General features: G+C 37.9%; 1 protein-coding gene across 5 annotated transcripts in view; it reads right to left on the bottom strand.

Moving 5' to 3' along the window:
- Positions 1 to 24,392, bottom strand: part of LOC126336827 (RING finger protein 17) — a 467,240-nt gene that overhangs the window by 124,290 nt on the left and 318,558 nt on the right. For all 5 annotated transcript variants that reach the window (XM_050000889.1, XM_050000891.1, XM_050000890.1 and 2 more), the window contains one exon: positions 22,928 to 23,087. In XM_050000889.1, coding sequence (XP_049856846.1) covers positions 22,928 to 23,087 — 160 coding nt within the window. The remainder of the gene's footprint in view (positions 1 to 22,927; positions 23,088 to 24,392) is intronic.

Below are 24,392 nucleotides of genomic sequence, written 5' to 3'. Positions count from 1 at the left end.
CTACAGTAGTTTCAGCCTTGCTATCACTACCTGCAGCTTCCAGATCATTTACAATTATAGTAGGAGCATCATCCGAATTGTTGAAATCTAGCCAGTCTTCACTGTAAAACGGACATTCTAAAACCATGAATTCTTCGATCATCATCAGTTCACATCGTCCATTTTCAAAATAAGAGAATAGCTCCATTACAACTCTTGAACTAGCACAAGAAACTAGAAGGAAGTGGAATGAAGGAAACGCTAATTTGTTACTGTTCGAGTGTCGGTGGGACCATTACTACACACTATTACAGATATGCAAACAGAATTGATTCATGTAAGTTTTTATTATAAGAAATATAAGTTGAAGTGAACACTGTACCTCCAAATGTTATAGAAGCACTACATATTTTAGGTTCATGTGTTCTTGCTTGCAACTACCAACAATCACCATCAGAAGAAAGCACTGTGTGCCAGATTGACAATGCTACTCAGATCAACACACACTGTCCAGTCATGAGTACAGTAGCACATTCTAGTGGCAGACTGCTTTCAATTACTTTCATAAAGCAACACTGTCCATCTGCAAGGCAGTGTTAAATTTCAAGGACAAGAACGAAAAGATAATTAAAACTTTGCTTTGCATATCTGCAAAGCAGCGTAGTGAAGGGTTAAACACAGTGGCCTTTTAAAATACATATGAAGTAATCTCTTTCTCTTGCTTGTAATAACAGGTCTTACACTCAAGTATGGCTGTTGATAAAATATCAATATATCAATATTTTTTCCAAAAATATAGATATATTTTTTCCAAAAAATGTAGACATATATCGGCGATTCCTGATACATCGATATCAAAATGGCAATATAAAGTGCCAATATTCTTATTTTATATTATTTTTTTTCTCAGTTTTTGGGAAACATTTGAAGCCATTCTTTTGCAATTGTAGTAGAACATAATTTTACTTTCATTGTGCGAAGAAGTTTCACTGTTTTTTGAGCATTGGTCGCATGTGAAGAATGTTAGCAGCAAGAAACAATCAATGCCTGTGCTACAGCAACGAAGATACTATCAAAGACAGCACTGCCAAAGCAGAGTTACTAAACACAGCCTTCCAAAATGCCTTCACAAAAGAAGACAAAGTAAATATTCCAGAAATCGAATCAAGAACAGCTGACAACATGAGTAACATAGAAGTAAATTTTCTCGGAGTTGTGAAGCAACTTAAATCACACAATAAAAGCAACTCTTCTGGTCCAGACTGTTTACCAATTAAGTTCCTTTCAGAGCAGGCCAATGCATTAGCTCCATTCTTAACAATCATATACAACCGTTCACACGACGAAAGATCTGTACCTAAAGATTGGAAAGTTACACAGGTCACACCAATATTCAAGAAAGGTAGTAGGAGTAAGCCACTTAATTACAAGCCCATATCATTAACGTCAATATGCAGCAGGATTTTGTAAAATATATTGTGTTCGAACGCTTACCTTGAAGGAAACAGTCTATTTACACACAGTCAACATGGGTTTAGAAATTTTCTAGTGAAACACAACTAGCTCTTTATTCGCATGAAGTGTTGAGTGCTTTTGTCAAGCGATTTCACATCAATTCCATATTTCTGATTTTCTGGAAGGCTTTTGACACTGTACCACACAAGCGGCTAGTAGTGAAATTGTGTGTTTATAGAATATCCTCCCAGTTATGTCACTGGATTTGTGATTTCCTGTCAGAGAAGTCACAGTTCGTACTAATAGATGGAAGGTCATTGAGTAAAACAGAAGGGATTTCTGGCACTCCCCAAGGTAGTGTTATAAGCCCTTTGCTTTTCCTTATCTATATAAACAATTTGGGAGACAATCTGAGCAGCGGTCTTACATTGTTTGCATACGATTGCAAAACAATTTAGAAAAGATATCCAAATGTTGCGAAAAGTGGCAGTTGACCCAAAATAACAGAAAGTGTGAGGTCATCCACATAAGCGCTTAAAGGAATTCATTAAACTTCGGTTACACAATAAATCAGTCTAATCTAAAAACTGTAAATTCTACTAAATACATAGTAATTACAATTACCAACAACTTAAATTGGAAGGAAGACAGAAAATGTTGTGGGGAAGGCTAACTAAAGACTGTGTTTCATTGGCAGGACACTTAGTACATCGAAAAAGCTCAAAGAAGGGCAGCACATTTTGTAACATTGCAAAATATGGGAGAGTGTGTCACTGAAATTATACAGGATTTGGGGTGGACATAATTAAAATACATGTATTTTTCACTGCGACAGAATCTGCTTACTAAATTCCAATTACCAACTTTCTCCTCGGAATGCAAAAATAATTTGTTGACACCGATGTGCCAGGCACTTAAATGTGATTTGCAGGGTATCCATGTAGATATAGATGTGGATCACGTACAATCTTTCTCTCCGGACAATTTTTAAGGCAACTAGTCTGCTAATTCTTCACAGTGGCATTTTTCAGAAATTGTTGGTGAAAATAATGAACAAAAATCTAAATGACAAGATTGGTCTTTGTGGTGGGCTGAGATACGTGGAGAAAAATGCTGATGTAATCAGTGCTCTCAAAAGAATTTCCAACATTTAGATTCACCACACTATTTTGACACTGCAAATGCTAAGTTGCTGGCATTGGCAGGGAAAAAAGAAAAAAAAAATGTTTGGGACAATACGTGACGAAACAGAATGAGCACTGATCAGACACCTTTTATTGTGCCACTTACATGCAGTGATCATTACTAACAAAGTAGTTATCGCCAAGTGTGAATGTGCATGGTTTTCCTTTCAATTTATGTTCTAAGGGGTATAGGCAGGCTGCTGGCTTGTTGATGTTTAGACTATCTAATAATAAATCAAAACTTAAATATAAGCTCTAAAACCAGCAGCATATTTAGAATGTGGAGCCAGTATTTGAGAGAGAGAGAGAGAGAGAGAGAGAGAGAGAGAGAGAGATTTTTTTTTAAATATCAATATATCAGATTCCTGATATTGTTAAAAATATCAACCACTCTACACTCAATGTAATGTTACACACAGAAGTAGTAGAAAGAAGTAAAACATTTGTATTAGCATTAATTTATTTTTGCACCCTATGAGAGACTAGCTTTTCCAACTTTGTCTTTTAGGAAAGCATTGTCAGTTAGTTCAGCCTTTTCACTGAGGATGCTGCAAGCTGATAAGCTTTTATTTGGAACTATTTCGACTCCTTTGAAGATATTCATGGTATTTCCCTTCTCTACATAGCAAAGGACTGTAGATTGTATTAAACGTTTTGTATATAACATTTCTTTTCAGCAATGTGGGCAGCAAAGATGGATTGTGGATTGTTTAGCCAAACTGAAGTGACTTGCTCCTTAAATCTCATCTTAAAGGTTCTACCTATCTGGCCAATGTAGTGTTTTGCACTGTGGAAGCATTCTGAGGTGGTGTTTATTGGTAAAGGACAAGACATGAATTCAATTTAACCAAATCCTACAGACCAATCCGTCCACTGAATGTTCTCAGAAAGCTATCTGAGAAACTATTATGAAAGAGATTATTAGATCACTGGCTGCTATACAGGAAGAGCTCTCAACGGTATGGTTTCAGAAGACAAAAAGTCACCTGAAGTTTCAATAAATAAGGTGATATCACTAGCACAAGATACTCATTCTACATCTCTGGCAGTGATGACCAATATTACTGCTGCTTTAACAACATTAGGTGGCCATCTTTCTTAGGTCACCTTTAGGATCTGGTGTATATAGAACCATTGTACAACTGCCCGAGGGCCTATTGTCACAGGAAACACATGTCTTTAATATGCGCAAGAAAGGAAATAATGAAGACAATATCAACAGGCTGTCTGTAGGGATGAGTCTGTGGCCCAGAGTTTTATGATGTAGCATTGGAGCCCATACTACAGAAATTACAAGCTACCAGTAAAATAAGTTGCCTGGTAGCATTTGAAGATGGTGTGTTGTTCATTGTATGTAGAATTACACACTGAAGAGCCAAAGAAAATGGTACACCTACCTCCTACTGTGTAGGGCCCCTGTGAGCATGCATAAATGCTTCAACTGATGTGGCATGGGCTCTACTAAGTTTGAAATAGTGCTGGAGGGAACCAACACCATGAATCCTGCAGGGCTGTCCATAAATCCGTAAGAGTACGAGGTGGTGGACATCTCTTCTGAACAGCTCTCTATGCAGTGCCCAGTCAACAAAATTACTGCTAAACATATCAAGTCATCTGGCTATAGATTCTTAGTGCTATCCATGCGAAGCTGGGTCATTTCACTAACATAAATGTGAATTGTATGGCCTATTTTAGCTTCTCAGTTAACAAGCTGAAATTGTGCAGAATAAATAAATAGCTTGACATCACAGCTTATTCTTTGTACTTTTGAAGAGAATGATTATCTTATAGAACAGGCTATCTAGAATAGGAATAGGAGTATATTCAGTGGTTGCTTTAGCAGCATGTGTTGGAAACACATGAATGTCAAGGTACTGATCTATCATCACCCCTGCTGATGGCAGTACAGTCGGAGTGCCGATTAGTTGGTACTCTGTTTACTTTCACTTAGCTTATAGAATTAGCCACTAGTTAGTGCTAGGATGCTCAGTACTGATGCTCGACATTTCGATTTATATGTGTGCACTAATAGCTATAGACTTTTGAGCTTCTTTGCAGTGAAACATCAATAATCGATAACTCTGCTACATTGTTGTTCATTTGTTGACATCATGTTTCTTAATACATGGTTACATCTGTTATTTTATACTAAGTTGTTGTTTTTCTGTGGTTTTGTTATTTAATACTGTTTACGTGCTATTCTTCTTTATGATTCTCGACTATTTCGAGTTTGTTTATTTCATTTGTTTTTGCTATTTTTCATGAGTTACCAGCACTGCAAAACGCTTACGATACAGAGTAGTTTAATGAAAATAGCAGCAATTCAGAAAATGACAGTGGTGTTGTTGCTGGCATACTGAATAAAAGCGAAGACGAAATAGAAGATGCACTACAGCCGCTACCACATACATTTCACAAGGTGCCTGCACCAAAGCAGATGCCACCAGTGGGAACTTCTGCAATGGAATGTTTTAATTTACTTTTCACTGCAGCGTACATCAACAGATTGTTGTCAATCACCCAGTGAACAGTTTATATAAAGGACAGACAAAAAGTTTCTGTTTTTTGGTGTTTCTGCATTGTACACATAAATCAAGTATATAAGCACAGACGTGTGGGCAAGGGATTGGCGTGGCATTCATGTCTCTCCGATGTGTACGTGGTAAATGCAGAAACATGAACTATGGTGCCCAAACAGGACCAACATGCTGATATTCTTTTCTTGTTTGCTGGAGGGTACACACTGGTATACATCCTCTGGAGAATGAGGAATGTGTATGAGGCAGCATGTTTGTCGAAATCCAACACTATGAAATTGGTGTGCCAAGGAGTGCTGCTGCTACGTAGCAACGCACATCACCATGAAGAAAATGTCTTTAATACAGAAGTTATGCCAACTCCCCATGTGATTATAATGCCTTCAAACCCTTAAAAAAGGTCTGTAATGGTTGACAAGTCCAGTCATATGAGAAGGATGTGCAGCAGGTAGTTACGGACTTCTTCACTTGCAGCAGGAGACAGTGTTTAAACAAATGGGAATAATCAGCCTGAGGCATTGGTGGGATGATTGAATCACTGTTCACTGTGATTTTACTGATTGGCACACTCTTTCTTCAAACAGAAACTTTTTCTCGCTCCTTGTATGTAAACATGCTACTACTTTGTCCAGTCCACGTAGAAACTGAAAAAATGTCACAGTAGCTGAGGCATCAGGTTTTATAGCACTCTTACTGAATATGGGACTCAAGAAAAGACCTACAATGTTTTCATAGTGGAGCACAAAACCATCTCAGGCATTTCCATTTGCCAGAAAAATGTATTCTGCTCCTAAACACGAATGTTATGTGAAAAACACACACACACACACACACACACACACACACACACACACACACACACACACACACCGTCAGGTGGCTTGCGGAGTATGGATGTAGATGTAGATGTAGAAACAGAATTGCATACATTGGACCTATTGCAGTGTACTCTCTGTAAATAATGATAAAAAATTCATTTTTCTGATTTAATTTTACACAGAAATTTGTACATATTTTGTGGATATTAGTGAGCTAACTTTATATAAAGTGTCATATTCATTTTACGAAAATATAATAAAATAATGATTATTACTCTAAAAAATACTTTTTCTTTATTCACTCAACAATTTAAAGTGAAGTAGTACAGCAATCTGAGTATACCATATAAATAAAATAGAAAGAAACTTCCACATGGGAAAAATATATTAAAAACAAGAATTCCAAGACTTACCAAGCGGGAAAGCACCGGTAGATAGGCACAATAAATAAAACACACAAACACACACACAGAATTTCGAGCTTTCGCAACCGGCGGCTGCTTCGTCAGGAAAGAGGAAGGAAAAGGTAAGATGGAAGGATGTGGGTTTTAAGGGAGAGGGTAAGGAGTCATTCCAATCCCGGGAGCGGAAAGACTTACCTTAGGGGGAAAAAAGGATAGGTATATACTCGTGCGCGCGCACACACACGCACACACACACGCACACACACACACACACACACACACACACACACACACACACACACACACACACACACACATATCCATCCATACATACACAGACACAAGCAGACATATTTAAAGGCAAAGAGTATGGGCGTAGAATACCATACAATGAACTACATACTGTTGTGGGCAAGTGGTATTTTTTTTCGTATTTTAAAACTGAATATAGTTTGCTACATGGCAATTTAAATAGAACACTGCATGGCAGTATAAAAATTGTGATATTTTTAGCACTTACTGCTGAAAATCAGTAACTGCAAAAGGTTTGTTTTTCATTTTATCTGAAAGATTGTTGATAAACGAAAGACTGTAGCCACTGTTCCTGGCTACTGTTTCAATATTATTATTATTATTATTATTATTATTTACATTTTCTGTTTTATCAAATGAGATTTTACACATTTGATTCAGCACTGCTTTGAAATATGCTTTTTCATGTTGATCTCGGGGACGAAAACCGTTGCTTATATTTACGTCAGTGGCTCTTGGTTTCCTGCATATGCCAAGCTGGTGTTTCTGATTTCTGTCCATAACTGTAAGGTGATGGGAATTTACGCTTTTATTCTCATGGTCTAGGGTAAAGGTCTTGGACTTCATTCACAACCCAAAATATACAAACCAGAGTGTACCATAAGATTCAGTGTGAACTCCAAAGGCAGCCCTGCATCTGAGGTCACCAGAAACATGAATAACCTAAATGCAGCCAGTTTCACCTTTATAAAGACACACACCATCAAAAACATTTGTGAATTGACTGAAAATATTATAGATATGTAGATGTCACCAACAGCAAAGTTTGCCTCCGTGGATGCTGCCAATCTGTACACACACATACCAGTTGCAGAAACTGCTGAAATAGTAAAAAACTAATGTGATTACATTTAAAAAGTTAAGCTTATCAGAAAAAACACAAATTGACAGTACTGTTGGAACTGATCTTGCCACATAACCATTTCAGTTTCAATAAAGAATTTTATGAACAGAAGGATGACTTGGCAATGGGTAGGAGTCTCGCTGGCCAATTAACTAATATAAATGCAGCAAATTTTCTCAACACATTAACAATTTAATCACAAAGAAATCTATTGCAAGAGCTATCTGGATAACACACAAATTCTATTTAATGGTACAAGTGATGAGACAGACACTCTTGCAAATCAGCTCAGTGAATGCACAAAAATATCACCATCATATAATATGAAAATAATAAAACCATATACTTCCTTGACATTATAACTGTGCACAAAACCCAGAAGCATCAGATTGGTACACACAGGAAACCAACAACTGATGTTAAGAGTAAACAACAATTTCTGTCACCCAAATCAACATAAAACAACACATTTCAGAGTAATGCGAACGAACACACAAGAACCTCCTCAATAAAACAGAGAAACTAAAAGAAATTAATATTATTAAAACAGTATGCAGGAACATTGCTTACAATTCCTCCCTTGCTGACAAACTTTCAAATAAAATGAAAACTAAACATATCTAACAATTCCTTGGTGTCAGCACAAGCTCCTTGAACCCCCACCAAATATGCCCTTATGCCTTTTTGTAAGACAAAAAATCTCTTCAAAAGTACAAAACTCAGGATAAGTTTTTTCACAAACAATAAGCTGTTTCAGCAAGCTATTCATAATACAGGTATTTTTAACCGCACCTATAAGAGGTCTGGGATACCCAAACTAATATGTGAATTTTGTCCACAATACTACAATGGCCAGGCAATCTAAAGCTTCAAGAAAAGACTGCATAACGTATGGGAAAGTATCACTATTGAGTGACTGTGGAAGGATACATGATGACTTAGACAGAGTTTTTATTTGTTGTGATGAACTGCAGCTTGAGCTGAATGTAAAAAATGTGTGCTTAAGAAGATGAGTAGGAAAAACAATCATGTAATGTTCAAATACAATATTACTGTTGTGCTACTTGACACAGTCATGTTGAAAAAATATCCAGGCTTAATACAGAAAAGCAATATGATGTGGAACAAGTATGTAAGGATGGTAGTAGGATAGGTGAATGGTCTACTTTGGTTTATTCGGCGAATTTTAGAAAAATGTAGCTCATCCATAAAGGAGACTGTTTATACAACATTTGTGTTCCCCATTCTTGACCACTGCTCGACTGTTTGGGACCCTCCCAGGTCAGATTAAAGGAAGACATTGAAGCAATCCAGAGATGTGCTGCTCGATTTGTTATAATAGATGAAAAATAATGTTCTTTTCATGAAACACTATTGAGAAAATTTTGAGAATGAGCATTTGCAGCTGACTGCAAAAGCATTCTATCGCGACCGATGTGCATTTAGGGTAGATTGTGAAGACATAAGAGAAATAAGGGCTTGTTACATAGTTATAAAGAGTACTGTTTTTCCCTCACTACATTTGCAAGTGGAACAGGACAGGAAAAGACAAACATTGATACGAGGTACCCTCCGCCATGTACTACACAATGGCTTGAGGAATATGTATGTAGATGTAGATATAGATTTAACAATGACCTCAATGCAACTAGGCTAAACAATCAAGTGCATTCACCTTTGCTGCCCACATTGCTGAAGCTAAACATTTTGCACAAAACATTCAAAACAAACTACGTATCCTTCACTATGCAGACATGGGTGATATTGTATCTTTGCAAAAATAGAAATATTTACAACTTTACACCTCACACCATCCTAAATGAGCAAACTGAACTACCGAACAATGCATTTCTAAAATAACTTCCAAAAACTATTTTCTCATGTAACACAATAAAAAAGTCCACTACATGCTAATATAAATGTATGTCTCCCTTGTTTCTATTAAATTCTGTTTGTAACATACGCTAAGTATCAAACCTATTATTATGAGCAACAAGAAACAAATTATTTCATATGTATTTTTAGAAAGCCATTATGTTATAATTATCTAATACTTTACACTGCATTATTTATTTTTTACTGTGGAAATGTTGTTGTTAATATCTTTCAACTCATCTCTGACACCTAATGTAAACAATGTGTATCTTTGCTTTGTCATGTCTTTGTAAACCAGCAATACATATACAGCACTTTGAGTTAATGTAGAATCAGATTGTTCAATGCACAAATGCTAATGATAACCCACATTTTACTGTGTGTTTTCGAACTTGCGTTTCTAACTCTAGGACGCATTTATCATGATAGCATTGCATGTCAGATGGAAAATACTTTTTTTTTTAATGCAAGCTTTTAAAGTAATCAGGACATGTTCACTGTAAGTACTTGTGCCATGCAGTTATTTTGCAACTGCTGACTATTATTTCTCTTCACTTGTATCCTGAATTAAAATATTTTCACTATAGCGCACCATAGTATGCAAAACACCCAACAACTGATTAAACAGTATGTCCTGTAAAGCAGATGAACAGAAGTGTGAAAATAGAAATGTCCAGGAACAATAATATTTGTTAAACAACAACATCTTTAAATTTGTGGTTGCCAGCTGTTTTATAACATATCTTACAATACAACCAAGGAGCCTCTAATATAAACTACTGACAACATAGGCTGAAAAACATCAAACTAAGTATGGAAAAAACAAGAGTTGAGTCAAAATCAGAAAGACTTTGCAATCTACGTACGAGAATTATAACTGGTGATGAGATGTGGGTTTCCGATTATGGTGTTGACACCAAGGTTCAGTCTTCAAGAGTGATGCACGAAAGGTTCTCCAAAACCAAAAAAAGCTTGTCAGGTCTGGTCAAATGTCAAAGCCATGCTAATAGCTCTCTTTGACTTTGAAGGATTGGTTCATCATGAATTCGTGCCACAGGGAAAAACTGTTTATCAATAGTACTATCACGGTGTGTTGCAATGCCTGTGAGAAAATGTGAGAAGAAAATGGCCTGAAAGCTGGCAAGACAATTCACAGCTCTAGCATCATGGTAACACACCCGTACATTCATCCCTTTTGGTGCATGACTATTGCACAAAAAATGAAATCACTGTTCTACCTCATACTCCATTCTCTCGAAACTTGGCCCATTTGAACTTTTTTTTTATTCCTAAAATTGAAAACCTGTTGTCAGTATGAAGATTTGCATTGACAGAAGAGAGAAAAGAAAATTCACAAATGGCACTTCACGTAATCCAGCAAGACTGCTTCCGAAAGTGGAAACAGCATTGGGAGAGATGTATCAATTATGGAGCATAGTATTTTGAAGGAGACTATGCACAATTAGCAAAAGGTAAATGTAGAAAAATTTTGTGGACAAAGTTCTGGACATTTTTGAAAAGACCTTGTAGTCAAATACTTTAAAAATATCGATGCAAAAATGGCCCTTACCATCACTGTTCAACTGAGAAACAATTTAAGACATAACAAAGAAAAACGTTTATGATGAATTTACAACTTCCAGAGTCAGTCTTACTGACCAAAGTATATTGGACCAACTCTAAACAAAGTGCCAAGATTTAAAGAACAAACTGAATGCATTAACACTGCAAAATCCATCTTAGTAATAAACTGCTAAAGTGCAAACATCATGGTGATAATATAATTAATAGTTTACACAACCTCCAAATGTGCAAAAAAGGAGCCTGAAATTTACAGTGTCTCCAAGAAACAACATCAAAATTGCTTAGTGAGCAAGAAGAGTTCAGTCAGAATATTTCTTTGTGCTTTAGGTTTGCTGATTTCCTTCAAAACTGCCACTCTTCCATTACATATCTGATGTACTACTAAGTGTTGTTTACTTTTTTATGGGTCATTAAATTCATTGCTTTCTGTGTATTATTATAAACACTGAATATTCTACAATGTTTATCACTTCGCTGCCACCTTCAATATACAACACATTATCATCACCCAGCAATACACTGCATTCTTCAGAAACATTGTTTGTGTAGGAACTGACACCAGCTTTGTCCATGAGGAACTTCACTTACGTCAACTGCATTTACTATGTACACTGATGACTTCTTAATCTGTGACCTATCAATATGAAGGTATGGAGCTGTATCATTTTTTAAGTTATATTAATTTATTATTTGTCACTGTCTGGGGTCATTTTACACCTGGCGATGCTGTATGATATTTTTTTAAATACTTTCAACAGTTAGCAAATAAATGTAGTGTTTTTATTCCGCTACCTTAAATATGAAGTTGTTCTGACAGGAAGTGGCGGACAAATCCATAAATATGGCCATGACAGCCTCACATTACTGTAAATCACTCTCATGAATTTTAAAACTTGTAAACAAACCAAACTGTAACAGCTTCCAAGGTGACAGTAGGCTATACATAGTGAGCACATTAAAGGGGGTAAACTGCAGAAAATCATCCCTGAGATGATAAGTAACTAACGAGACCATATGCCTGAAAACATGCTCCAATGGAGGTACACTTACTTGAAGGAGTAGATAAAAGATCTCCGATGGCGTAAGTTTGAATGACTGAAAGCACACATGAGAACACGAAGGCAGCTGGGAATGTTCTGTCTGCACTAGTCTTACAGCTCCACACTCAAGAGAGCAGTAATGTTGTCCATAACTGTGGTGTGCTCACACATTGATACAATTTACATAATCTGGTGGGTGAGTTCAAGATTATAAGATTTCTGTAAAAAATATACATGTCCAAAAAATCCTGTAACGGGCAACCTAGCTGAGCGTACAAACTGTGTTCACAGAGATACATTGTTATGACTTATGTGCCAACCTTTTATAGCTGTAAAAATGTTTTAAACATGACAGCCTGCTAATTTCATTTATTTTATTGTAGTTTTGACATTTTATTATTTTTTATCTATAACATGTCATGCTTTCTATTATAACTGTATACCTTCCTGAATTTAAATTCACTGTTATCATCTTATGTTATATATCAGTTGCATGATGGGCTCATTTCAAGGTTTATCTCCTAAGGTATTAAATCTCATGGTACTCCATTCAAGATAAACAAGATTGTGTTGAGCATTTACCACATAATCACATTACGAACACAAAGTGTCAGTGTTATCCTTCTTGCATTCTCCTTATAACCAGATGGGACAACTGATTATCAGCACAACCTTCGACTTCTACTCGCGCAGCATATTCAGTCAGCAAATTCAGTTTTTCAGCTTCCTCCCAGTTTGTGTTCCTGTACTGAAGATCCTTCGTAAAAGTTCATTCCAGGTGTAATGAAGTCTCCCTTTACATATGTATCCATGTGTTGGTCTCCAGAACAGTTCTGATTTGGGTATTCTTCCATGTTTCATGCATCGACCATGCCCTGCAATTTCAGTCTTCTGTGCAAGCTCTGTGGACAATTCTTCTCAGCAATTCATCATTTGTAACATGGTGATGACAACTGATCTTCAAAATTTGTGTGATGATAACTGATCTTCAAAATTTGCCACAGCATCATTTGTGAAAAACATTGAGTTTGTGTGCTTTTTCCTTCCTTGGTCAGATTACTTTCTAAACATCTGAAAGCATCTACTTCTTCAATAATTTTTCCATTACAATTTACATCCTGCATTTTTTTCCATATTCCCTGCTCATTCTCGTTACCTCACTTTATTAAGTCTTCTGTTCTAATGGTTTTCTTCAGTATCTCATTTACACAATTAATGATCCAAGAACCAAGGAACTTGTCAAAGTGGGATGACCTCCAGGCCTCTACGATACAAATAGCTGTATTATAGGTGCAACCATTGGAGGACTATCTTGAAGAGGTCAGACCAACATTTGCTTCTAGGGGCAGCAGCCTCTTCAGGTTGCAAGAGCATCAGTCTGGACAATTGACTGATCTGGACTTGTAACATGAGCCAAAATGGTCTTGCTGTGTTGGTAGTGCAAACAGCTGAAAGCAAGGGGAAATTACAGCCATTATATTTCCCAATGACATGCAGCTTTATTGTATGTTTTAATGATGATGGTATACACTACCGATAAAACATTCCAGAAGTAAAGTAGTCCCCACTGGCATCTCCTACTCAGGAGGATGTGTTCATCAAGAAAAAGACAAGTGGCATTGTACAGGCTGGAGTATGGAACATTAGATCCTTTAACTGGGTAGTTATGTTAAAGAATTTAAAAAGGTAAACGGGTGAGTTAAAGTTAAGATATAGTGGGTGGCCGGAAGAACAGGAGTTCTAGACAGGTCAGGAAATGTAGTAGGTGAATGAATTGGGGGTAAGAAATGAAAGAGGAAGCTGCCTGGTAGAATTTTGTGCAGAGCATAACTTAATCATAGCTAACACTTGGTTCAAGAATCACGAAAGGTTGTATACATGGAAGAACCCTGGAGATACTAAAGGGTTTCAGATAGATTATATAATGGTAATACAGATTTAGGAACCAGGTTTTAAATTGTAAGACATTTCCAGGGGCAGATGTGGACTCTGACCACAATCTATTGGTTATGAACTGTAGATTAAAACTGAAGACACTGCAAAAATGAGGGAATTTAAGGAGATGAGACCTGGATAAACTGACTAATCCAGAGGTTATAAAGAGTTTCAGGGAGAGCGTAAGGGAACAAATGGCAGGAATGGGGGAAAGAAACACAGTAGAAGAAGAATGGGTAGCTTTGAGGGATGAAGTAGTGAAGGCAGCAGAGGATCAAGTAGGTAAAAAGACGAGGGTTAGTAGAAATCCTTGGGTAACAGAAGAAATATTGAATTTAATTGATGAAAGGAGAAAATACGAAAATCCAGTAAATGGAGCAGGCAAAAAGGAATACAAACGTCTCAAAAATGAGATCGACAGGAAGTGCAAAATGGCTAAGCAGGGATGGCTAGATGATAAATGTAAGGATGTACTGGCTTATCTCACTAGGGGTAAGATAGATACTGCCTACAGGAAAATTAAAGAGACCTTTGGAGATAAGAGAACCACTTGTATGAATATCAAGAGGTCAAATGGAAACCCAGTTCTAAGCAAAGAAGGGAAAGCAGAAAGGTGGAAGGAGTATATAGAGGGTCTATACAAGGGCGATGTACTTGAGGACATTGTTATGGAAATGGAAGTGGATGTAGATGAAGATGAAATGGAAGATATGATACTGCGTGAAGAGTTTGACAGAGCACTGAAAGATCTGAGTCAAAACAAGGCCCGGGAGTAGACAACATTCCATTAGAACTACTGACAGCCTTGGGAGAGCCAGTCCTGACAAAACTCTACCATCTGGTGAGCAAGATGTACGAGACAGGCGAAATACCCTCAGACTTCAAGAAGAACATAATAATTCCAATCCCAAAGAAAGCAGGTGTTGACAGATGTGAAAATTACCGAACTATCAGTTTAATAAGTCATGGCTGCAAAATACTAATGCGAATTCTTTACAGACGAATGGAAAAACTGGTAGAAGCCAACCTCGAGGAAGATCAATTTGGATTCCATAGAAATATTGGAACACGTGAGGCAATACTGACGCTACTACTTAACTTAGAAGATAGATTAAGGAAAGGCAAACCTACGTTTCTATCATTTGTAGACCCAGAGAAAGCTTTTGACAATGTTGACTGGAATACTCTCTTTCAAATTCTGAAGGTGGCAGGGGTAAAATATAGGGAGCGAAAGGCTATTTACAGTTTGTATAGAAACCAAATGGCAGTTATCAGAGTTGAGGGACATGAAAGGGAAGCAGTGGTTGGGAAGGGAGTGAGACAGGGTTGTAGCCTCTCCCCGATGTTATTCAATCTGTATATTGAGTAAGCAGTAAAGGATACAAAAGAAAATTTCGGAGTAGGTATTAAAATCCAAGGAGAAGAACTAAAACGTTTGAGGTTCACCGATGACATTGTAATTCTGTCAGAGACAGCAAAGGACTTGGAAGAGCAGTTGAACGGAATGGATGGTGTCTTGAAGGGAGGATATAAGATGAACATCAACAAAAGCAAAACGAGGATAATGGAATGTAGTCGAATTAAGTCGGGTGATGTTGAGAGTATTAGATTAGGAAATGAGACACTTAAAGTAGTAAAGGAGTTTTGCTATTTGGGGAGCAAAATAACTGATGATGGTCGAAGTAGAGACGATATAAAATGTAGACTGGCAATGGGAAGGAAAGCGTTTCTGAAGAAGAGAAATTTGTTAACATCGAGTATTGATTCAAGTGTTAGGAAGTTGTTTCTGAAAGTATTTGCATGGAGTGTAGCCATGTATGGAAGTGAAACATGAACGATTAGATGGTTATATCACATAACTAACGAGTTCGTGTTGAATAGGATTGGGGAGAAGAGAAGTTTGTGGCACAACTTGACTAGAAGAAGGGATCGGTTGGTAGGACATGTTCTGAGGCATCAAGGGATCAGCAATTTAGTATTGGAGCATAAAAATCGTAGAGGGAGACCAAGAGATGAATACACCAAGCAGATTCAGAAGGATGTAGGTTGCAGTAGGTACTGGGAGATGAAGAACCTTGCACAGGATAGAGTAGCACGGAGAGCTGCATCAAACCAGTCTCAGGACTGAAGACCACAACAACAACAACAACAACAACAATAGCCAGGTCAGTACCGGGTTATAAACACAAAATCAAAGAGAGGTAATGCAAGAATAGGTCTAATAATGAATAACGAAATAGTAATGTGGGTAAATTACTTTCAACAGCACAGTTTATGCATTACAGCTGTCAAGATAAACATGATCAACACACACCTCAGTAGTTCAAGTTTACATGGCCACTAGTTCTGTATATGATGGAAGAGAGTGAAATAATAAGGAGATAAAATAAATCATTCAAATTGTTAACCTTTCTAGAGCCAATGTGGCCAATATGAACCCCTAAGTACAGGAAATATCGCCCCCACAAACACACACTATTATTTTCAAAATGTGTGACTTTCTCCCTCATGAGTCAACTGTATCCAATGATGCTTGTTTAGTTCTGTATTTACAACATATTAAAATTTATTCTCAGTTTTTTGCAGTGAGTACCACTTGGGTCCATATGACCCCAGCCTAAATTTCTTTTTGTTTCTTGAATGTAACAATTGTGAGTATAGAACAATGGCCGTTGACCGAACAACTACAATGTATGTTTTTATGTTAGTCCATTAAAACACACACACACACACACACACACACACACACACACACACACACACACACACACAGAGAGAGAGAGAGAGAGAGAGAGAGAGAGAGAGAGAGAGAGAGAGAGAGAGCAGGGGGGGGGGGGGGGGGGAATTATTTGGTGTCTTTATGGTCTGAGTGGCACTCAGTACAACAGAAAAAGCCTGGCAATAGGAGGACTATGGGAGATAAAACTTTAATTGTGGAGAGTGACTGGAATTCAACAGTAGGAAAAGTATAAGAAGGAAAAGAAGTAGGGCAACACAGATGAAAAGAGGAATGAAAGAGGAAACCACCTGGAAGAATTCCGCACCAAACATAATATTTAATCATTGCTAATACTTAAGATTAAAATTACAAAACAATGCAGTACAAGTGGAAGGGACCTGGAAACATAAAAGTAAGACAGAGATTTAAAAACGAGATTTTAAACTGCAAAACATTTCCAGGAACAGTTGATAACACTGACCACAAGTTACTGGTCATCACTGTAGATTTAAGCTGCAGAAACTGTTGAAAGGTGGGAAATCAGGAGATGGGATATGGATAAGCTGAAAGAACCAGAGGTTGTTGAATGTGTCAATGGGAGCATTAAGTAATAACTGACTGAAAGAGGGGGTAAGGAATAGAAATGAAGACGAATGGGCAGCTTTGAATATTAGATTGAGTTTTTGTCCCATGGAACCAAAAATAAGATGATTCTCGTGATTGTGGAACAAGTTAGAAAGTAAAACATAAAAAAAACATACAATCATTTGGCAGGAAACTGTCAAAGTACGTGAATACATTACAGTAAACTAGAACTGCTAATACTAACAAAATTAATACACTGTCAAACTAAAACATAATTATGTACTTTTAATAAATTTATCATACACTGATCTTGACTGTTGTGACAATGTGCTCTCAAAACTGAAATCTACCATACATTTTTCCTTAACCTTGTCTAAGAGTCCCTGTTAAGATATTCATCTACACAGCAGAAAGAGTTGCCTGCCAAAAAGTCTTTTGAACTCTGTTTAAATTGTGTTTTATCTGAAACCATGACGAAATAGTGGAGGCAGCAGAGGATCAAATAAACAAAAAAACTATACCCACCAAAAATCCTTCCGTAATTATGTGAATGTATTTTAATTCACTTAATACCTCCTGGCCACAGAAATCTGTTTTGTTTTCATTTGACGTGAGAGCAGAGAGCAACAAACAAAGAAAAAACAGCAAAATCACTTAACGTAAACACGGGTCACGTGGAGACTACCGCCTCCCCACTACAACTCAGACTGCTGTGAGCATCAGGTCCGGGTCTACAATATTTCCGAACTATGGCAATATTAGATAGTGGCATTCCCACTACCTTGAGCATTTGAGGTAGGATGCGAAAAATTAAAAAAATCAACTTTTCAAAAATATCTTCATTTTGTAGCGCACATCTTTCTAAAGAGTCTGACACATAAAACATGTATGTTCGAGGGAATTAAGACATGTTATTTAGTCTCAAGTGTGCCGAAATGCAGTGCCACGCCTCTTCACACAGCATTCTTCCATCACACGTCTCTATATTTCGCTCTGTGGAATTCAAATCTGTAATTGTGATGGGTGCCCTCTAACTATATTCAGGCCAATGGAAATTAAAGTCTCCTGTGGTGCCTCTCCTGCTACCAGTCGGTTGGCTTGACATCCTGCCCATCTTTTAAAAAAATATCTCATAATTAATACTGGATGTGATTATTTGTAACCGGCAGAACAAGAATTCTTCAGAAAATTTGCAGTCTTTACTGCCTATTAGCTAATAACTTGCTGTTTTGTGTCACATAAAATTAAATATGGGATATATAAAACGAGTAAAGACAAGAGACAAGCAAGACACTACACATTTCTTCAATCCTTATGTCCTAGCTTTTTTTCCCTCTCTAATCTTGCCACAGTTTAATATGGCATACTTTCCTTCCTGGGAAAAAATCTATTACCTCACCAAAGTTCGTAAACATTTTGCTACGTGGAAAAACGAAATGCTGTTGTCTAAAAACTGTTAATACAGGTAGTACCCAAGACTGGTGTGATTTCTCGATCTGATTATGTGTATTTTGTCACTGTCTGCTAGATGAAACGAAATACGTCTGCCTAATATTTCAGCAATTGTTGCACACACCAAATAAACGAGACTGTTTGGCACAAATGGTCATTTTTATAAAATGATGGAATATAATTCACGAAGTACAAATATCAAATGCCTATTAGGCCTACTACAAACAAAAAGTTATGTTAGGAAATAGTTTCATGTTTCATTCATGCTCTCTAGCTTTTGAAGCATGAGATCGAAAAGTAGTAGTACAAAATTTTTATATAAATTCTTCTTGTGAGAGTCCCCGTTTCTTTTCCTTCCTTGTTCTAACAAACAATCTTGTCATCACTAATTGTGTAACTATTCCTGCCGGTGTCGAAACTTATTCTCTGGTTAACTCACCCTGCCACAATTACCGGTTTAGTTATCCTGCATTTATTCTCCGGTTAGGCATTATTACCTGTTTGTACAACGCGTTCCCAGAACAGAAGTTGAGCGGCTGCTAGCCCGGGTCTGTATAACTGGCCCTTAGTAGTGTAGCGCTCTGGCCAAAAATTTTCTGTCAAAATTTCATTTTCTTGGATACGCGGAGACGACAATACGTAATCTTTGTTGCCTGTTATTCCTACAAGTCATTCCTACAAGTCATTTATTTCCACTCTGGTAGTCTGTATCTATGGAATTCACTAGTGATTATAACAACACTGATGGTTTGCAAACCCCGTCAACCACGTAAACAGCGACTGGCATTCATCTGTTCGATTTTATTCGACTCAGCTCGTGTAGTCCCGTCTCATTTTGTCTGCAGGAAAATTTATTTCTGGATGCGACAGGGATTCCCTGGCAGAGACATCACATACACTATGTAAGCATTCAAAAATCAACTTATGATCCATTCAGAAATAAACTTATAATTTGTTCAAAAGCCAACAGGGATGCGTTCAAAACCATATGAGTAATCGATAGACCAACGTGAGCTGGATGCTAGGTGCTTTGTGAAACAAGGTCTTTTTCCTCAATAATATGAATCTGCCCCCCCCCCCCCCCCCCCTCTCGAAACTGCCACCCGGGGCAGATACCCCAGTGGTTTGTCCCCGCTCCCTAGTTCCAGGCCTGTTGCGCATACGTGAATCTGGGAGCTTAGGCGTACCAGCAAAATTTTTCCCATTAGCATATGGCTGCTTGCTGCTTTCACTTATACAGCTAATTGCCACACTTCTGTAGCCAGAAGTGGGAGAAAGTACTACTCATATGCGACTTAACTGCACATGCGCATAAGCTCACTCCCAACTGCTCAAATGAATATAATGTAAACAGTTGTGACGTCACCCTCACCGGAGGCAATTTGTTGTTATGAAACATTGCATAGACTTCCTAAGCCCTTTGACACATTTTGCTGTTGGCAGACGCTTGCATGAGCACTGTGTTTTGTTGCTGTATATGATGCATTTCCTTTGGAACTTAAGTTTTATTTTCATCCCCCCCCCCCCCCCCCTCTTGAACGTGTTTTATTGCTGCAGTATTATTCTGCAGTTGCGAGAAGTCAAAGTTACAAAAATTTAACTGAAAAATAAAACAATGAAAATTCCAAGTTTTTTCCGGTTTTCTCCCGGAAGAAATAATTCCTGGGTTTTTCCCGGATCTCTTGGTTGTCCCAGGTCGTATACACCCTGACTGATGAAAGGAGAAAATGTAAAAATGTAGCAAATGAAAAGAATAAGGGACTACAGTTGTCTCAAAATGAGACAAGTCCAAACTGCGACAGCAGGAATGGTTATAAGAGAAATACAAGAAGAAACAAGAAGACGAAACATTTATCAGGCACTAAATATTTTCCTAGTCCACACGTGAGAATTTTGGAGGGAACACTTAAATTCTTGTTCACTACAGTTACGCAAGTACAGGAGAACAAAGTAAATTCTTATTTAGTATAATTTTTTATGGGAAGTATCACGCATATGTCCATTTCCTTCTCATTTACTGAAAACAATGCAATTATACAGTGGGGTGGATGATGAACGAAGAAATCACTTGCAGAAAGTGGAAAAATACTAACAGTATTACAGTTCCACGTTGTTCTATGGGATTGCAGGAAGCTCTACAGTGCATGCAAGGTACTTATAGACAGGTATCATTCAGCCTTGACAATTACGAACATTTACAAGAGGAGGAGATTAATGTTTAACATCCCATCGACAATGAGGTCACTAGAGACAGATCACGTGCTCAGATTAGGAAAGGATGGAGAAGAAAAGCAGCCATGCCCTTATGAAGGAGCCATACCGGCATTTGCCTTAAGCAATTTAGAAAAATCATGGAAAACCTAAATGAGGATGGCCAATGCTGGTTTGAACCATCATCCTCCTGAATGCAAGTCCAGTGTGCTAACCACTGTGCTAACCCACTCAGCACTACCACTTACAGTTCTATTCACAAAGCAGATCATGTAGGTATTTTTCTGAGATACTGTGAATCTTGCTTTCTTACGATGTACTTTGGTAATTTGATGTAGTAAGTTGCAATGCATTTGAGACATATCCCTGTGACATGCTATGGTTTCTGCCTTCAATGCTTTATTGTAGGAGACAGATTACAAAAGAATGAAAGTATCAGTGAATGAATCAACCCTATTCCCATTTATTGTACTCTATATTTGTTTTTGTGCAGTTTTCTATGGTAGAGAAATACACTGAAGCACCAAAGAAAATGGTATAGGCATGCATACTCAAATACAGAGCTATGTAAACAGGCAGAAGACAGCACTGGGGTCGGCAATACCTGTATAAGGCAAGTGTCTGGCACAATAGTGATCAATTAATGCTGCTACAGGATTTAATAAGTTTGAATATGGTGTTGTAGTTAGTGCACAAGCGACGGGACACAGCATCTCCGAGATAGCGATGAAGTGGGGATTTTCCCATACGAACATTTCACCAGTGTACCGTGAATATCAGCAATCCGGTGAAACATCTAATCTCTGACATTGCTGCGGCTGGAAAAAGATCCTGCAAGGACAGGACCAATGATAACTGAAGAGAATTGTTCAATGTGACAGAAGTGCAACCCATCTGCAAATTGCTGCAGATTTAAATGCTGGGCCATTAACAAGTGTCAGCATATGAACTATTCAACAAAACATCATCATTATTATTATGGGTTTTCGAAGCCAAAGGCCCACTCGTGTACCCTTGATGACTGCACGACACAAAGCTTTACACCTCGCCTGGGACCGTCAACATCGACATTGGACTGTTGATAACTGGAAACATATTGCCTAGCCCAACAAGTCTCTTTTCAAATTGTATCACGTAGATCGATGTTTACGGGCATGGAGACAACCTTATGAATGTCAGCAGGGGACTGTTCAAGCCGATGGCAGCTCTGTAATGGTGTGGGACGAATGCAGTTTGAGTAATATGGGACCCCTTATACTTCTAGATATGACTCTGACTTGTGACACGTATGTAGGCATCCTGTCTGATCACCTGCATTCATTCCGACGCAGCGCAACACCCCAAACATCCAGAATTGTTACAGAGTGGCTCCAGAAATACTTTTCTGTGTTTAAACATTTCCACTGGCCAAAGAATTCCCCAAGCTTGAACATTACTGCGCATATCTGGGATGCCTTGCAAGGAGCTGTTCAGAAGAGATCTCCATCCCCTCATACTCCTACGGATTGATAAACAGCCATGCAGGATTCATGGTGTCAGTTTCCTCCAGCACTACTTCAGACATTAGTAGAGTCCATGCCACGTTTTGCTGCGGTTCTTCTGCATGCCCGTGGGGGCCCCACACTATATTAGGCAGGTGTACCAGTCTCCCCCCCCCCCCCCCCCCCCCCCAGTGATCTTCATCAAAACGTCTTAATGATACAATGGCATTCTTACAAATGATGCTATTATTTTATGAGTTTTTTTGTTAGTATAAATATACATGAGTACAGTGAAACAACATTTGGCAACATTAACAGCACTGTGAGCTGTGTTTTTGGAGGAATCATTTGTGATAAGCTTGTTCAGACAATGCCTATTTAAGTAATACCTTGGTGAAGTTCTGATCTAAGTACACTAGTCCAAACTGAAACAATGTGAAAGCATTTACATTAAGTAGAAAAATTACTGCATCAAACTAAATAATTTAAAAAAATATGTAGTTAAAACTTACTGTTGGAGTAGCTGAATCCAGGAAGCATGCAAATTGCAGAAACACAAGTGCATCCCTCACGGAAAAAGGGACTTTGCTGTTCACTACACCAGATATTTCACAGAGATCTACCTCATATATATTTGAACTATATGCCATAATAACCATGACTACCTGGGACCTGGAAACAAATATCAATTTTTAAGATCTTTTGAAGTGACAGGAAATATGTATCTAACTACTGTAATGGAAATAAATTTCTGAGGCACATTATCAGAGGTGAAACTGCAGGAAGAGGACAAAGACCTCACCACTACAATAGAAAAACCAGTACTGGTACAATTACGGGTTTCTAACAAAACTGACAATCACATTTCATTCACCAAGTCACTAACTGATTCCTCCTCATACTCAGTACAACAATGTATCAAGCTGAAGGTAGTCAACATTGATCTTGCCTAGCAGCTATTTGAATATAGCAATTTCATGAAAAGAAAAAGTACAATCAAGAATCAACTACAACGGTTGTCTGTAAAGTTCTCTGCCACTCATGTGATTTCCCCCCCACCCCCAATCATGTTAGTAAGTACACATTTTTAGACACCATGTAAAATTGCAAGTCGTTCCACTGGTATGTATTTCCAATGTGAAGAAATGGGTGGCACAGTTCAAACATGTCTACAAAAGCATCCAAGTTGATCCACACAAAGGAGGTCCGAAAAGTGCAAGCACACTGGAAATTATCACCAAGATGCACGATCTGATTTTGGAAGATCAGCATATGAAGGTGTGTAAAACTGCTAATGCTCCAGGGAAATCAAAGGAACGTATTTGTCACATTTTGCACCAGGAATTGAACACGAGAAAGCTTTGCGCTAGACGGGTGTCAAGTGTGATCACTGCAAGTCACAAATAAATCTGTGTGATACTTTTGAAAAGGGCTTGGTGCATTTTGTAAATAACTGAAATGACTTTCTGCATCGATACGTGTTCAGTGGATGGAACATTGATTTACAACTACACAATCGAATCCAAATAGCAGCCCATGCAGTCGAAAGAAGGTGGTTCTTCAGCTCCAAAGAAGTCGAGAACGGTGCCATTGGCAAGATCATATAAAATTGATGTTTTGGGAGCCGGAAGGAATTTTGTTGATTGACTATTTTGAAAAAGGAAAAACTATAACTATAGAACACTACTCTCAACTTCTAATGAAACTAGGTGCTGGGATACACGAAAACCGAGCCAGCTTAAAGAAAGAAGGAAAAAAAAAATCATCATCTTCCATTGTGACAATGTACCTGTCCTAAAAAGTGTCTTGGCAATATGGAAATTGTGGGATTAGGACTATGAAGTGCTGGAACATCCCCCCATCCCCCAAATATGGCTCAGTCAGACTTTCAGCTATTCTCAAAATTGAAGAAATTCCTTGCTAGTCAGTGCTTTCACCCAATCAAGAAGCCAGTGTGGCTACAGATGGGTACTTAGC

This window comes from Schistocerca gregaria, chromosome 2, assembly GCF_023897955.1.
Source record: "Schistocerca gregaria isolate iqSchGreg1 chromosome 2, iqSchGreg1.2, whole genome shotgun sequence".
Lineage (NCBI taxonomy): Eukaryota > Metazoa > Arthropoda > Insecta > Orthoptera > Acrididae > Schistocerca > Schistocerca gregaria.
Note: the sequence above shows the minus strand (reverse complement) of the source record. Positions and strands in the feature narration are given on the sequence as shown.